This window comes from Populus trichocarpa, chromosome 12, assembly GCF_000002775.5.
Source record: "Populus trichocarpa isolate Nisqually-1 chromosome 12, P.trichocarpa_v4.1, whole genome shotgun sequence".
NCBI lineage: Eukaryota > Viridiplantae > Streptophyta > Magnoliopsida > Malpighiales > Salicaceae > Populus > Populus trichocarpa.
The window spans coordinates 2,830,182-2,848,516 of record NC_037296.2 but is presented as its reverse complement, the minus strand read 5'-3'; the positions used below and the strand labels follow the sequence as shown (position 1 = coordinate 2,848,516).

Genomic DNA, 18,335 nt, shown 5'->3' with positions numbered 1-18,335 from the left:
AATTTTATTTTTACTTTATGCGTGCAAAGTCATATTATGTTTCTGTTGCGTTTTTAATACTAACAATTATGTGCTCATGAACAAATTAGTCTTTCTTTACTCCGATTAAATGGCACATCGGAGAAGATCTAACTTAATTTCATTAATTAAGGCTTTATCTGAAAATTTTGATTCTCTAACTTCGTTGTCTATATATATCCATGTTTTCCATAAATTAATTAATATTGCCGCGTTTCCAACACTCACTCACTCTTGTTTTAAAAAGTATTTAAAAGTGTGATAACAGTTGTTTTTTAAAGTGTTTTTCATTCCAAAATACATTAAAATAATATTTTTTTTATTTTTTAAAAATCATTTTTGATATCAGCACATCAAATTAATTTAAAAACATTAAAAACATATTAATTTAAAGTAAAAACAAAAATAAAAAAATTCAAATTTTTTCAAAAGTACTTTCCGACCACAATGCTGAACACTGCTAGTCAACTAAGGGACCGAGCTATTTGATAGGCTACAAGGTTTCGTTTGTTTATTCTTGTAACTTTTAATATAAAATATTAAAATTAAGGATATTCATCTTCCTATATCCCTAGGTATATAAAAGTTTTCTAAAGACTTATTATATTTCCATTGCCATGGATATATGTATCCCTCATTAATATTGTGCAAGGGGTATTTGTTCATCACTTAATGTTTTGTAAGAGATATTTATCTTTTATTAATGCTATAAGAAAAAAATAACTTTTTAACCACTCAACTCCATCAAAATAACAAGGTTTAGGGATTATGAATATTTTCTGAAACCATATGGGTAAAGGCTTTACAATCTCTTTTTTTATTGTATACATATTTTTTAATTATTTGTTTACATAATTTCATTGTTAAATTATTTTTTATTTAAAATAGATAAAGGAAAAATCAAAGTATATAAATTGAAAGATTGATAAGCAAGAAAAGTGTTTTTTTTTTAATATTATTGAATTAAGCGTGATCAAAATTTGTCAAATAACTATTTAATTACTTTTAATACTAAAAGGATTAGTTAATTTAAGAAAAATTAGCAACCCCTGAAACACTATTCAATTCATTTAGGAAATCAATATTGTCGTGTTCGTATTCTTAGAGTTCGAATTAGCAGATAGACTTGCTGCACATCACTCACATCGACTTGATCTCAACAAAAATGGTAATTTCGGAAATTAATTAATATTGCCGTGTTTCCAACGCTCAGTACTCTTTTTTGGGTCGTGAAAAACGATAAATAATGCAAAGTCATTAGTGCTTGGCGTAATTAGTGGGGGCATGATTTTGCACAATTTTGAGTCAACAAGGAAGGTTGATAGGAACCTTACCTTCTGTAAATAGTGATTGCTATTTTTTTAGCATTCGTATTTTTTTTCTTACTGATATATTATTTTAATTTTTTTCAAAAATTTTGTTTTATTTTATATTTTTTTTTTTGTGAGGACAAAAAAAATAGACAACAACATAAATTATAATTTTTATATAATTCATATTATAATTAACAACAATGTTAATTTCCAACACTCAGTACTCTTTTTTCGGTCGTGCAAAGTCATTAGTGCTTGGCGTAATTATTACTTTGCCTTGGTGTCCTTTAGTCTAGCAACAACTACTTAGGCGGCATGATTTTGCTTTTTTGTTTTAATTTTTAAATCCTGAAAGAGGTATTATTCTCACTCAATTAATCAGTATACCAATGTTTTCCATAAATTAATGTTTACCATTGTGGTTCAATCATGGTTCAACCTAGTGCGTAGTTTTGCAAACTATACATTTAATCTCTATAATTTTAATTGTATTTATGACATAATTAATTATTATTAATTTGTATTATGATCAACACTTGTCAAGTGAGTGGATTTAGCCCATGTTATGATTGAACCGTCAATACCAAACTTAAGTCTACACAAATTAAGTCTTTCTCTCCTTCAATTCAAAATTTTCCATTAGTAGTTCTGCTTTCTACACAAATGAAGAGTGGTTCTCCCTTGTTGATGCTGAAAGAGAAAGACCTTTTAGGACGACCAATCCCACAGCATCGAATTGAGTGCAAGAACCTTCAACCTCCATTAATTCTCCATTGTTTGTCAGTTTTCTAGCAACTGTTCAATAAAGCTATTGCCAGAACGTGTTGACTGGAGACTGGATTGAAGTGGACATGAGAAGGTGAGGATGACTCTTTAACTCTGCATGCCCCCTTGCTTAAGCTGTGAGTAAACTACGATCGTAAATTATTAACAAGTTTTCTTCCGATGTTTTCTTGGAAATTACATTTTAGTGGGCAAAGCAATCTTCGCATAAATCTTTTTTTTTTATCTTATTATAAATATTTCATAATTAACTATCTTATTTTTTTAATTAACGTCCGGCACCTCAATTTATTAGCACTTGTATTAGTGAATTTAGGGACTTCTCCTCGCGTGAAATATTCACTGACTTTGATTATCATTTTGTTTTCAATTATGTATACATAATTCCATAGTTTAAATTATTTTTTATTTAGAATAGAAAAAGGAAAAATCAAAGTATATCAATTGAAGGAATGAAAAGACTTTTGGATCATTCGAAACGTTATATATATTAGTGCGAAGTCATTGGTGCCAAGAAACAACAATTCAGTTTGCACAATTTGAAGTCAACAGGGAATCAAGTTGATAGGAACCTTACATATTTCCATCGGTTTTTATTCTTTCTTTATTTTTTTTAATTATTAAATCCTGAAAAAGGTATTTTAATACTAACAATTAATATGTGCTCATGAACAAATTAGTCTTTCTTTGCTCCGATTCTCTTTCAGCTAAGGAAACTTGTTTAATGCTTCAACCAGTCACTTTGATTTCGTCTATAAATACTACTAATAATGCCTTTCTTTACTTCTCATCTTTAATTCCCAGTTATACTTTCGAATCCTGTAAGGCCAGCCAACATGGGGTTTTCACTACCGTGCCTCTCTCAATCTCTCTCTTTCATTCTGCTTCTCTTCCATTTCCATTCAACAATTTCATCTCCACTCTCCTCAAATTACTCCTCCTCTTCTTCTCATTTGTGTGCTCATCGCCAATCTCTTTCTCTCCTTCAATTCAAACTATCCTTCTCCATTCAGAGTTCTCCTTTCTGGTTTGCTAGAAACTATCAATATGATCAATATCCCAAGACAGGGTCATGGAAAGAGGGAACAGACTGCTGCTTGTGGGATGGGGTCACTTGTGACCTGAAAACCGGGCATGTCACTGCACTGGACCTCTCTTGCAGCATGCTTTACGGCACCCTCCTTCCCAATAATTCTCTCTTCTCTCTCCATCATCTTCAACAGCTCGACCTCTCTTTCAATGATTTCAACTCCTCCCATATTTCTTCTCGATTTGGCCAGTTCTCCAATCTAACACATCTTAACCTAAGTGGTTCAGATCTTGCAGGCCAAGTTCCGTCAGAAATCTCTCACCTCTCCAAAATGGTTTCTCTTGATCTCTCTTGGAACGACTATGTGAGTGTAGAACCAATTTCTTTTGACAAGCTTTCTTTCGACAAGCTTGTTCGAAACCTAACCAAGCTTAGAGAACTCGATTTGAGTTTGGTAAACATGTCACTAGTTGTTCCCGATTCCTTGATGAATCTGTCTTCTTCTCTGTCATCGTTCAAACTCAATTACTGTAGATTGAAAGGAAAACTCCCATCCTCAATGGGGAAATTTAAGCACCTGCAGTACTTGGATCTTGGAGGGAACGATTTTACTGGTTCAATTCCATATGATTTTGATCAACTCACTGAGTTGGTTTCACTTCGTCTCTCTTTTAACTTCTATCCAAGTCTAGAACCAATTTCGTTTGACAAGCTTGTTCGAAACCTAACCAAGCTTAGAGAACTCGATTTGAGTTGGGTAAACATGTCACTAGTTGTTCCCGATTCCTTTATGAATCTGTCTTCTTCTCTGTCATCGCTCAAACTCAATCACTGTAGATTGCAAGGAAAACTCCCATCCTCAATGGGGAAATTTAAGCACCTGCAGTACTTGGATCTTGGAGGGAACGATTTTACTGGTTCAATTCCATATGATTTTAAGCAACTCACCGAGTTGGTTTCCCTTGGTCTCTCTTCCAACAACTATCTAAGTCTAGAACCAATTTCTTTTCACAAGATTGTTCAAAACCTAACCAAGCTAAGAGAACTGGATTTGGGCTATGTAAATATGTCTTTGGTTTCACAAAAAATTTTTAATTCCTTGACGAATCTGTCCTCTTCTCTGTCATCTCTTTCCCTTTGGAGTTGTGGATTGCAGGGGAAATTCCCAGGTAATATCTTTCTCCTCCCAAACCTTGAATTACTGGATCTGTCATACAACGAAGGCCTCATTGGCTCTTTTCCTTCGTCCAATTTGAGTAATGTCCTCTCTCTATTGGATCTTTCTAATACAAGAATTTCAGTTTATTTAGAAAACGACTTAATCAGTAATCTAAAGTCATTAGAATATATATTTCTTCGTAATTGTAACATTATAAGGTCAGATCTAGCCCTTCTTGGTAATCTCACAAAGATCATTTATTTAGATCTTTCAAGTAATAATTTTATAGGTGAGATACCATCATCACTTGAAAACCTTGTACATCTCCGTTACTTGAAACTCGATTCCAATAAATTTATGGGTCAGATTCCAGATTTTTTGAGTAGCCTTTCAAATCTTAGGAGTCTACATTTATATGGTAACTTGTTCAATGGAACAATACCATCCTCTTTGTTTGCTCTTCCTTCTTTATATTATCTTGACCTTCATAACAATAATCTCATAGGTAATATAAGTGAACTCCAACACGATTCACTGACATACCTTGATTTGAGCAATAACCACTTGCGTGGTCCAATCCCAAGTTCGATTTTCAAACAAGAGAACTTGGAAGTCCTTATTCTTGAGTCCAATAGTAAATTGACAGGTGAGATTTCTTCTTCTATTTGCAAGCTGAGATTCCTTCACGTCCTGGACTTGTCCAACAACAGCTTGAGTGGTTCTACACCACTATGTTTGGGGAACTTCAGCAACATGCTCTCAGTATTGCATCTAGGCATGAACAATCTTCAAGGCACCCTCCCTTCAACTTTTTCAAAGGATAATAGCTTGGAATATCTCAACCTCAATGGAAATGAATTAGAAGGGAAAATACCACCGTCTATCATCAATTGCACAATGTTGGAAGTTCTTGATCTTGGCAACAACAAGATTGAGGATGCATTTCCCTACTTTCTAGAAACGCTTCCAAAGCTGCAAATTCTTGTCCTAAAATCGAATAAACTCCAAGGTTTTGTGAAGGGTCCAACTGCACATAATTCCTTCTCTAAATTACAGATTCTTGACATCTCTGACAATGATTTTAGTGGGTCATTGCCAACTGGGTATTTCAATAGTCTTGAAGCAATGATGGCCTCGGATCAAATCATGATTTACATGAATGCAACAAATTACTCTAGCTATGTCTATTCCATAGAAATGACATGGAAAGGTGTAGAAATTGAGTTTCCAAAGATACAAAGTACCATCAGAATACTCGATTTGTCAAAAAACAATTTCATAGGAGAGATTCCAAAGGTGATCGGAAAGCTTAAAGCACTCCAACAACTCAACCTTTCTCATAATTCCCTTACAGGTCAAATCCAATCGTCATTAGGAAATTTGACCAATTTGGAATCATTAGATCTATCTTCAAATTTGCTTACCGGAAGGATTCCAACGCAGCTGGCGGGTCTAACATTTCTTGCAATCCTAAACCTTTCACATAACCAGTTCGAGGGGCGTATACCAAGTGGAGAGCAGTTCAACACCTTTACAGTAACCTCATTTGAAGGAAACTTGGGTTTATGTGGATTTCAAGTACTAAAAGAATGCTACGGTGATGAGGCACCATCATTGCTGCCATCAAGCTTTGATGAAGGAGATGATTCAACATTGTTTGGAGATGGATTTGGATGGAAAGCTGTGACAATGGGGTATGTATGTGGGTTTGTGTTCGGAGTTGCAACAGGATACGTTGTGTTTAGAACAAAAAAACCTTCATGGTTTTTTAGGATGGTTGAAGATATATGGAATCTCAAGAGCAAGAAAACAAAGAAGAATGTTGACAGATGTGGTGCTCGAAGAAACTAGATAATGCAATTGATATTTTCTAGTAAGTTTTGCGAGTATTTGAGTTTTCAAATTTTATGTTCACAGTTCTTGTTAGGCTATCTTTTCTCTATAATTTATTTGATCAGTCTTACCTTTCTAATTTTACAGTACAAACAAGATATCAAGTGGATTTGACATTTAAACAACACTTGAGTGGCAGATTCATGGTATTGGACTCCCTTTACAAACAAGATATCAAATGGTTTGGGTGTTACTTCTGCGAAAAAGATTCCATGCATGTAATAGGTCAAGCAAGCAATAGCTTGTGTTAACTATAAAATCATTTATGTTTTATTGAGTTATGAACATTTGCTTATTCTTGATCACTTAATTCAATCTCCCTTTCTGGGAGTATTTTGAGATTTATAGTGTTATGAACAAATTGCTCTACAAACCAGCGAGTAACTTAAAAGAACAACACTCGACTGACAGATTCAGTTCTCATAACAGCAGCAATATTTGCAAGCAAAATAAAGTAATTCTGATAACTTGTAAGTCATAAATAACTATTAAAAGTGTAACAAACCCATCTCAACAGGTACAAACAATGTTCCACAACTCTTACACAGAGCCAAAATCATCAACAAAATCAGTCAACATTGGTGATTGGCAAGTTTTCGATTCATGCACTGAAATCGAAGAACTGAAAAGCAAGCAGCATGTCCATTCATGCACTGAAATTCCAGTAAGCAAGCAAGCCGATATATTAAGCACGAAGTCAGTTCTTGATGTTCTCAATTAAAAAAAAAGCGCATTGAACATAATGGTTAAACCCTCGCTAATTTCCTCACTGACCCAAGATTGGATGGTTTTAGATTGAATGGACATAATTGGATGCTGAAGATGGTTTTTGTTGTTGCATTTTATCTTCTTTAATCGGATGTGGGTATAAAGTAATCATTCAATACAATTGAGAAAGATGTTCTCATAATGTCATGATGTGTTTGCACAACTTATCCCAATTTCAAAGGCCTGAGGAAGACGCCAGAGGATTGCTTCATCGAGTTCTGAAGGTCGGTTGGTTGTAGCAAGTACCATCTTCACTAAAACACCCAAATCCCCTAATCCCTCATCACAATCTTAATCTCATAGCCCCCATCTCCATTGTCACACAAGAATTCGAACTTCTCAACAACCCAGAGGCCTAAACTCCAACCCACCAGTTCAAAAGTTCAACAAACAACTCAATCTGTTTCAACTCCATTCATCCCAGCAAAACTGGAAACTTAATCCCATCTCATTCGGCACAAGCAATCACTCCCCTATATCCCAAACACCGATTAAAGCACCTATCTACACTAAAAAACTCAAAACAGAATCCTACTAGTCAGAATAATCAGTTTATATATAATTCATACATACAATAACTTGACTAAAATTGCTAAGAAACTATACCATTCTAGTTAACATTAGACCCACTCCAAATACTTTTGACTAAGGTGTTCGTATAATTATAAATTTTAGTTTCCCAGTAACAAAAAACTTCAATATCATTGGAACTAACATAGTTTTGTGCAGGCAGCCCCCCTTCTACAAAGACTGCCTAAATCTCTGTAATTCCATGGTAGCATCTGCTTAAGATTAGAATAAAAGTCATTAACCTGGGCATGACATGCAAAGGGGAGCCTAAAAGGAAGGGAAAGAGGGAAGAAAAAGGACAGAAGGGCACAACTGATTTCAGCTGAAAATAATTATTCTTTTTCTTCCAACAACTTTCTATCCCCCACATGATTTTTAATAGTAAAAGGATTAATTAATTTTAAGAAAATTAACAACCCCTGAAATGATATTTAATCCATTCAGAAAATCAATATTTAATTAACATAAGATATTTCTTATTCTCATTAATGAAATGTGTGTTGTGGTATCTTTTTTTTTTTTTTTTTATAAAAACACATTGTCTAAAAAAGCATTAAATTAAATATTTTATATGTGTTTATATTAAAATTAAAAAGAATTAAATATATTTTCAATTAAAAAATACATTTGAAAAATATATTGCACAACATTATGAATCACACAGAAAGACTTTTAGGTAATGAGAAACGATATATGTGCAAAGTCATTAGTGCTCCATTGCTTGGATTGGATTGGACATATAACAGTGAAGATGACTTTGCTTATCAATTTTTTATTTCAGTTACGTATACATAATCCCATAGTTTAATTATTTTTTATTTAAAATAGAAAAAGGAAAAATCAAATTATATCAATTGAAGGAATGATAAGCAAGAAAATTATTTCAAAAAAACAATATTACTAATCAAGATTTGTCAAATAACTATTTAGTTATTTTTAATACTAAAAGGATTAATTAATTTAATAAATATTAGCAACCTCTAAAACAATATTTAATCCATTTAGAAAATTAATATTTTTTTATGATTTTAATATGCTCATATTAAAAATTAAAAATAAATCTTAAAAAATATCATATTAATATATTTTGAATTAAAATATACCTTTGAAAAATAATTAAACTGCTATACATTACCGAGCGCACGCAAAGAGTATGATCCATAAGTGCAAAGTCGTTAGTGCCCCCATTGCTTTACGTAATTATTTCTTTGCCAATAAACAACAATTTAGTTTGCGCAATTTGAAGTCAATTTGATAGGAACCTTACATATTTCCAAGGTTTTTATTCTTACTTTATTTTTTAATTATTAAATCTTAAAAAATATTTTTCAATTAAAAATATATCAAAATAACAAGTTTTCAAAAAAAAATTAACATCAACATATTAAAAGCATTGAAAACCATATAAAAAAACACATATAAAAAAATATTAATTTAATGCTTTTATGATTACTGCTAGATGAGCTAAAAAATAAGTTTTAATTAGTATTATAAGCAATATGTTGAGCTACAAGATTTTATTTGTTTATTTTTATTAATTTTAATATAAAAGGGTGTGGTATTGTCTAAGTGATATTTTGTCCTAGATGTATAAAATTCTTCCTAAATATTTGACAGTCTCATGTTTGATAAATTTCAAATCATTGATAATTTAGATTTGAAATATCAACTTTTTAATGCCAATATCATGATCATCTTGTTCTATAATTGGGATTAATTTATTAGTTTCAAGTAATATTTTTCTATATCCCTAGTAGTATAAAAATCTTCTAAGGACCTATTATATTTCCATCACTATTAATATTTTGTAACGGATATTTATCCCTCATTAATATTTTGCAAGAGATATTTGTTTCTCATTTAATATTGTGTAAGAGATATCTATCATTTATTATTGCTATAAGAAGAAAATAACTCTTCAGGTCCTCCATTCTAGCAAAATAATAAGGTTCAAGGGTTATAAATATTCTTTGAATCATTTAGTAAAGAGTTTATAATTTTTATTATTTACTGCATAAATATTTTTTAATTATTTATTTACATAATCTCATAGTTAAATTATTTTTTATTTAAAATAGAAAAAGAAAAAAGGAAAAATAGGAAAAATCAAAGTATATAAATTGAAAGATTGATAAGCAAGAAAAGTATTTAAAAATAAAACAATATTACTGATATAAGCATGATCAGTAATATTATATATGGGATGGGAAACAAGGGATGATAACTTGCAGGCTTTAAGGCATTAACTAGCATCTGATTGTAGTGGCTGCACTCTCAAACTTTGCTGAATGCGCGCATTATATATTACAGAATCGATGACTGTTTTGTATTCAATTTGTTTTGTAAGGTAACGGACAGATATGAAAATGAAGAGTGGTTCTCCCTTGTTGATGCTAAAGAGAAAGACCTTTTAGGACGACCAATCCCACAGCATCGAATTGAGTGCAAGAACCTTCAAACTCCATTAATTCTCCATTGTTTGTCAGTTTTCTAGCAACTGTTCAATAAAGCTATTGCCAGAACGTGTTGACTGGAGACTGGATTGAAGTGGACATGAGAAGGTGAGGATGACTCTTTAACTCTGCATGCCCCCTTGCTTCAGCTGTGAGTAAACTACGATCGTAAATTATTAACAAGTTTTCTTCCCATTTTGTGGCTTTGAATTTCTCGGAAACTTGTTTCATGCTTCAACCAGTGACTTTGATTTCGTCAGAATATTGGCAATATCACAGGCTACTTAACCGAGTTTCATTCCCAGTTGACGTGTCTTAAGCACCGTGTAATGAATCGATGACTGTTTTGGATTCAATTTGTTTTGTAAGGTAACGGACAGATCACAAAATGAAGAGTGGTTCTCCCTTGTTGATGCTGAAAGAGTGGGTTGACTGTTCAATAAAGCTATTGCCAGAACGTGTTGACTGGAGACTGGATTGAAGTGGACATGAGAAGGTGAGGATGACTCTTTAACTCTGCATGCCCCCTTGCTTAAGCTGTGAGTAAACTACGATCGTAAATTATTAACAAGTTTTCTTCCGATGTTTTCTTGGAAATTACATTTTAGTGGGCAAAGCAATCTTCGCATAAATCTCATTGCTAAATTTTATTTTTTAATTAAATTAAATTACTTGCATGGGAGGAAGCAAATTTTGTTCAATAAAGCTATTGCCAGAACGTGTTGACTGTAGACTGGATTGAAGTGGACATAAGAAGGTGATGATGACTCTTTAACTCTGCATCCCCACTTGCTTAAGCTGTGAGTAAACTACGATCGTAAATTATTAAGGAGTTTTCTTCCTATATACTGAGGCTTGAATTTCTTGGAAATTATGTTTCAGTGGGCAAAGCAATCTTTGGATTAAGTTGATTTAGAATTAAGTTTTATAATAAAAAAAATATTTTATTTTTTATGAGGTTATCAAGGTTTTTGATTTAGCTAGTAGATTTAACTGGTTGACTTGAGTGTTTTTTTGTTCTTTTTTTAATTGAATTTTTTTTCAATATTAGGTTAATTAAAAATTAGACTTAATAATTTATTTTGGTTTGTATTTTATAAAGTTATCTTAGTCTTATAATCCAAGACATGCATTTGATTAGTTGGCCCGAATCATGAGTTTTTGTGTTATATTTTATTATTGTTTTAATATTATTTTTAAAATTTTGGTTGATTAAGAATTGAGTTTAATAAATTATTTCGATATCTTTTTATAGGATTATCTTAGTTTCACAATCCAAGTTTGATAAATAAGCTTGTGTTGAGTTGTTTTTTTAGTTAAATTCTGTTTTTATTTTTATTTTTTAATATTAAATTAATGAAAAATTAAATTAAATATATGTTTTTTTATTTACTTCCTATAACAAATTTCATAACCGTGTACGAGTAAAAATTAGTTAACATTTCATACTTTTCTCACATTGAAATGTAAGGATTAATCCTGCTAGGCCGCATAGATATGTAACTTTTTATGCAAATTTAAGATAGGTCCGCTAGATTTTTTTTTAAAATATGGTTATTAGTTTTTTAATTGTTTTTTAATATTACAAATTAAAACATATTTCATCAAATTAATCCATAATGAAGCTTTAAAATCTTATAAAAACCTTTATATCTCAAATAAATACAAAGAATTTCAACCATCTACTGAGAAAATTAGGAAAAAAAAGAATTTGGCATGGGTGCATTGAATCCGCCCCGCTTTTTAGTACATGTTAATAATTAATTAATAGTAATAAATGTTGTCGCTCAAGCAATGATCATGCTTGGTGAGCCATTAATGAGAAGGTGGCCCCCACTTTAAAGATTCCAGACATGTAAATTAAACCTTCATGGCCTTGTGATCTTATGTAAATTAAAGTAATATGATTTTGGTGATTTTAAATTTATAAATAAAAAATATTTTAAAAAATAATCATAACTATATTTTTAAATAAACTCGTCTCTTCAATTAAGACTTTTGATGAAACCTTACTTTCTGTAAACAGTGATGGGAATACATATTGCAGTTTTTTATTTTTGCTTTTTTTTTTAATTTTTAAATCCTGAAAGAGGTATTATTCTCAGTCAATTTATCAGTATATCAATGATTTCCATAAATTAATAATGCTGTATTTTCAATACTTACTATTATTGATAGGTATATTTGATATTGCATCCAGCGTGTTTTTTAAAAACTTGAAATATTTTTTTATTTCAAATTAATTATTTTCTCGCTTCTAGTCAGCACTCAGCTATACATGGATGTTTCGCACTCCATGCATAAAGCTTTCTTAATTCTCCTCTCAGCAGTGAGAAAAATTAAAAAAGTCAGCTTCCTTACGCTTCCTTAAAATACATTTTTACTTCTTGAACTTTTAAAAAAATTACAAATTAATTCCTAGAGCATAATCCAAGATTCCAGAAAAAATTAAAGATGAATTAAGAGTAAAATTTTAGTGTAGTTATGAATTTATGATATTTTTATTTTGATCTTTTAATTTTACAAAATTATAATTTGACTCTTAAAAATTTGCTGAATTTCCATATTGATGTCTGAAGCATAATTTGAGATTCTTAATATCATTAGCCAACAAGGCATAGAAGGGTAAAAGTCCCCAAGAGCATACAATTCCCATCAGACGAGCTGCAAAGAAGGAGCACAAACTGTATCTACAAACTCATAGACTTGCTGCCCATCACATTTTGAAAAATTAATTTTGAGCCTAAGTATGTTTTTCTAGAAGGTTTAAAGGTAGGGTGATGAAGACTAAATGAAGATTGGTTGATGCTGAGAAAGAAACTATAATCTTCTTAATTTTTTTTAAAATGATTTTAATTTTATAATTGTGATGTGTTAATGTAAAAAAGTAATATTGTTTATTATATTTATAATAAAAAAAATTAAAAAAAAAATACACTGATAATTCACATTACCAACCAAGTACACAGGAAAAGTTGATAGGAACTCTTGGATAATTAAAAAAGACCTTTTTGGGTCGTGAAAAACAATTATATATGTGTGCAAAGTCATTGCTTGGCGTAATTATTACTTTGCCTTGGTTTCCATCCGTCTAGACACAACAATTAATTAGTGGGACATTATTCTGCACAATTTTATTTTTACTTTATTTTCTATTGTTCATATTATGTTTCTGTTGCATTTTTAATACTAACAATTATGTGCGCTCATGAACAAATTAGTCTTTCTTTGCTCCGATTAAATTAAAGGCACATCGGAGAAGATCTAACTTAATTTCATTAATTAAGGCTTTATCTGAAAATTTGATTCTCTAACTTCATAGTCTATATATATCCATGTTTTCCATAAATTAATTTATATTATCGCGTTTTCACCACTCACAGGTGTTTGGAAATATAATAACAGTTATTTTTTAAAATACTTTTTATTTAAAAACATATTAAAATAATATTTTTTTATTTTTTAAAATTATTTTTGACATCAGCACATCAAATTGATCTAAAAACATTAAAAACATATTAATTTAAAATAAAAAAAATTTAAGTTTTTTTAAAAATACTTTCCGACCGCAATGCCGAACACTGTCTTAGTCTACTAAGGGACCGAGCTACTTGATAGGCTATAAGGTTTCGTTTGTTTATTCTTATAACTTTTAATATAAAATATTAAAGTTAAGGATATTTATCTTCCTATATTCCTAGGTATATAAAATTTTTCTAAAAACTTATCATATTTTTATTGCCATGGATATATATATCCCACATTAATATTGTGCAAGAGGTATTTGTTCATCACTTAATATTTTGTAAGAGATATTTATCATTTATTAATGCTATAAAAAAGAAATGACTTTCCAGCCTCTCAACTCCATCAAAATAACAAGGTTCAGGGGTTATAAATACTCCCAGAACCATATAGATAAAAGGTTTACAATCTTTATTTTTTATTGTATATATATTTTTAAATTATTTGTTTACATAATCTCAATGTTAAATTATTTTTTATTTAAAATAGATAAAGAAAAAATCAAGGTATATAAATTGAAAGATTGATAACCCAGAAAAGTGTTGTTTTTTTTATAAATATTATTGAATTAAGCCTCATCAAAATTTGTCAAATAACTATTTAATTACTTTTAATACTAAAAGGATTAGTGAATTTAAGAAAAACCCCTGAAACACTATTTAATTCATTGAGGAAATCAATATTGTGGTATTTTTATTCTTAGAGTACGGTGGAGATTATTTTTTAAAATATTTTTTATTAAAAATATATATTAAAATAATATTTTATATTTTTTTATTTTATAAAATTTATTTTTTAACAAGAAATCAATATTATCGTATTCCTAGCATATTATTATATCATTTTTATATATCGATATCAAGTTTTTACATATTATACTCTTGTTTAGTAATCAGCAAAGGGAGCTCTCCTAGCGTGGAGATATTTGCAAATGAATAACTCAACCCTCAGTTCCATACTTTCTGAGAAAATGAAGATTGGTTTTCCTTGTTGACGCTGAGAAAGACTTTTTGGGCTGATACACATTACCAACCAAGTCCACAAGGAAGGTTGATAGCTAGGAACTTTTGGATAATTAAAAAATATATATTTTTTATTTTTTTAAATTTATTTTTAATAAAAACTTGTTTTTACATTATTTTAATGTAATAATATAAAAAATATAGTTACAAAGAAAGTTCGAATTAGAACATAGACTTACTCTCAACAAAAAAGTTAATTTCAGAATATCTAAGATTATGAAAAATAAACAACCCCTAAAACACTATTTAATCCATTTAGAAAATTAATATTGATTTTTTTATATTTTTAATATACTAATATTAAAAATAAAAAATAAATTCTTAAAAAATTATTTTTTATGTACACATAATTTCATAGTTTAAATTATTTTTTATTTAGAATAGAAAAAGGAAAAATCAATTCAAGGAATGAAAAGACTTTTGTATCATGAGAAACGTTGTATATATTAGTGCGAAGTCATTGGTGCCAAGAAACAACAATTCAGTTTGCACAATTTGAAGTCAACAAGGAATATATATCTTGCCAATGTCAATGGAAAGTTGGAAAATTTTCTATCTTTAACTCTGTCGGTATATACTGATAGAAACACTATGTCGATAAATACCGAGAGAATACTAAACAGAATATGAAAAATAAAAAAGCAAGTTATGCGATGATGTGTAAGTTTTTGTGGACTAGTTTACTAATATAATTACAGTCGGATTCAAACCAGGTTGTCCGTACAGTGACGTGTCAAAAATACCAATAAAATTGCAATAAAAATGACAAACAAAATAATTCTATCAGTAATTTCATCAATAATAATTAATATATAACCTGACCATCAATCCTCTTCTATTTCTCATTCTTCCCCTGTATTCAAACTTCTCTTTAAATTTAATAATTAATATACTTAACCGAGTTTCATTCCCAGTTGACGTGTCTTAAGCACCGTGTAATGAATCGATGACTGTTTTGTATTCAATTTGTTTTGTAAGGTAACGGACAGATCACAAAATGAAGAGTGGTTGCAAATCCTTGACTTTCAACAAAAATTAAGAAACAGTTTCTTGAAAGAGAATGAGAATTTGTTAATTAATTTTTAATTTTTTTTCTTTTTGTAAAATCTAGCTTATATATTGGATTTAATAAGAATGATTTAAATTTGGCACGAATAACAAGAATCTAAAGGAGGACTCAAGTGAAGAGCTTCAAAATTAAGCAACCAAATGACGACATCCATGGAGACATGCCTTTCCTTTGCATTGCTGTCCTAATTTGAGAGGTAAAAGACACTCTTGACCAGTCCAGAGAAGGGGAGGGGACAGAGCTCGTTGAATCCCTTCCATGGAATATAAAATGCCGGAGTAGTTAAAGCGAAACCAGTCATATTCTACAAGTTTGATCCTCACTTTGTCTGCATTGGCCACTATCATCCAATCTTACCCACCTTTTATATTCCAACTCAACGATATAATGAATTCAGTAAGTTTGAAAGACAAAGTAATTATTTTTTGAAAATACATGGAAATAATATTTTTTTTTATTTTTTAAAATTTATTTTTAATAAAAAATAAATACTGTCATGTTTCTAACTGGTTTTTACATTATAATGTGATAATATAAAAAGTATAGTTACCACAAAACAAGCTACAAAGGAAGTTCGAATGAGCACATTGACTTGCTGCACATCCCTCACATAGACTTTGTTAATTTCGGAAATTAATTAATATTGCCGTGTTTCCAACGCTCAGTGCTCTTTTTTCGGTCGTGAAAAACGATATACAAGTGCAAAGTCATTTTTACTTTGCCTTGCATTTCATTGGAGTCTTCCATTGCGTTTTAAAAATAATTTTTTAAAAAAATTAAATTTTTTATTTTAAATTAATATTTTTTTTTATTTTTCAAATTATTTTGATGTATTAATCTCAAAAATAATTTTTTAAAAACAAAAAAAATATTATTAACATACTTTTTTAAATAAAAATAATTTAAAAAATAACCATAACCACACTCACAAAAAGCTTAGTCTAGCAACAACGACTAGTGGGGGCATGATTTTGCACAATTTTGAGTCAAAAGTTGATAGGAAGCTCACTTTCTGTAAATAGTGATGGCTATTTTTTTTTTTGGCATTCTGATATTTTTTTTTCACTAATATATTTTTTTGATTTTTTTCTAATAATTTTTTTTTTAGTTTTATGAATTGTCTTTTTCTCTCTTCTTTATTTAATTAATATCGGAAATTAATTAATATTGCCGTGTTTCCAACACTCAGTGCTCTTTTTTGGGTGGCGAAAAACGATATATAAGTGCAAAGTCATTAGTGCTTGGAGTAATTATTACTTTGCCTTGCTTTCTTGCTTTTATTTTGAGTCAACAAGGAAAGTTGATAGGAACCTTACTTTCTGTAAATAGTGATTGCTATTTTTTGAGCATTCGTATTTTTTCCTTACTGATATATTATTTTAATTTTTTTCAACAATTTTTTATTTTATGTTTTTTTGAGGACCCAAAAAAATAGATAACAACATATATTATAATTTTAGAATGAACTATCGCATGAAAAACATGCATATTCAGGAAACTTCAGCGACAGACTCTTAGTTTTGCATTTTAGAATGAACAATCGCATGAAAAACAATTCTCAAGCTTCATTCATTATTCCCAAGAGAAAGGAGGCCTATATATACATATATATATATACACACACACATGCATGAGGAGTGATGAGGCAGCCTGTCGTCCCATGCAAAGGGGATTATTCCCACACCAACTGCATGACATGCAAAGGGGAGCCTTAAAGGAAGGGAAAGAGGGAAGAAAAAGGACAGAAAATAATTATCCTTCTTCTTCCAACAACTTTCTATCCCCCACAAGATTTTTAACAGTAAAAGGATTAATTAATTTTAAGAAAATTACCAACCCCTCATTAAATATCAAAAGATATTTAATCCATTTAGAAAATTAATATTGTCATGTTGTTATTCTTATTCTCATTAATAAATATTTGATATTGTGGTAACTTTTGTTTTTTTATAAAAACATATTGCCTAAAAAAGCATTAAATTAAATATTTTATGTGTTTTTTTATGTTTTGATGGGTTTATATTAAAATTAAAAAGAATTAAATATATTTTCAATTAAAAAATACATTTAAAAAATATATTGCACAACATTGTGAATCACACCGAAAGACTTTTGGGTCATGAGAAACGATATAAAGGTGAAGCTTACTTTTCTTATCAATTTTTTTATTTCAATTACGTATAGATAATCCCATACTTTAATTATTTTTTTTATTTAAATCCTGAAAAAGGAACCTTTCATATATTTCCATCGGTTTTTATTCTTTCTTTATTTTTTTTAATTATTAAATCCTGAAAAAGGTATTTTAATACTAACAATTAATATGTGCTCATGAACAAATTAGTCTTTCTTTGCTCCGATTCTCTTTCAGCTAAGGAAACTTGTTTAATGCTTCAACCAGTCACTTTGATTTCGTCTATAAATACTACTAATAATGCCTTTCTTTACTTCTCATCTTAAATTCCCAGTTAATTATACTTTCGAATCCTGTAAGGCCAGCCAACATGGGGTTTTCACCACTGTCCCTCTCTCAATTTCTCTCTTCCATTCTGCTTCTCTTCCATTTCCATTCAACAATTTCATCTCCACTCTCCTCAAATTACTCCTCCTCCTCCTCTTCTCATTCGTGTGCTCATCGCCAATCTCTTTCTCTCCTTCAATTCAAACAATCCTTCTCCATTCAGAGTTCTCCTTTCTGGTTTGCTAGAAACTATCAATATGATCAATATCCC

The 18,335-nt window shown here is 30.1% G+C and overlaps 1 protein-coding gene across 1 annotated transcript in view; it reads left to right on the top strand.

The window, feature by feature from the left end:
• Positions 1-2,924: 2,924 nt before the first annotated feature.
• LOC127904104 (receptor-like protein 6) overlaps positions 2,925-18,335 on the top strand; it is a 46,312-nt gene continuing 30,901 nt past the window's right edge. The window contains exon 1 of the mRNA XM_052446055.1: positions 2,925-3,343. Within this exon, the coding sequence (XP_052302015.1) occupies positions 2,951-3,343 (393 nt within the window). The 5' untranslated portion in view covers positions 2,925-2,950. The remainder of the gene's footprint in view (positions 3,344-18,335) is intronic.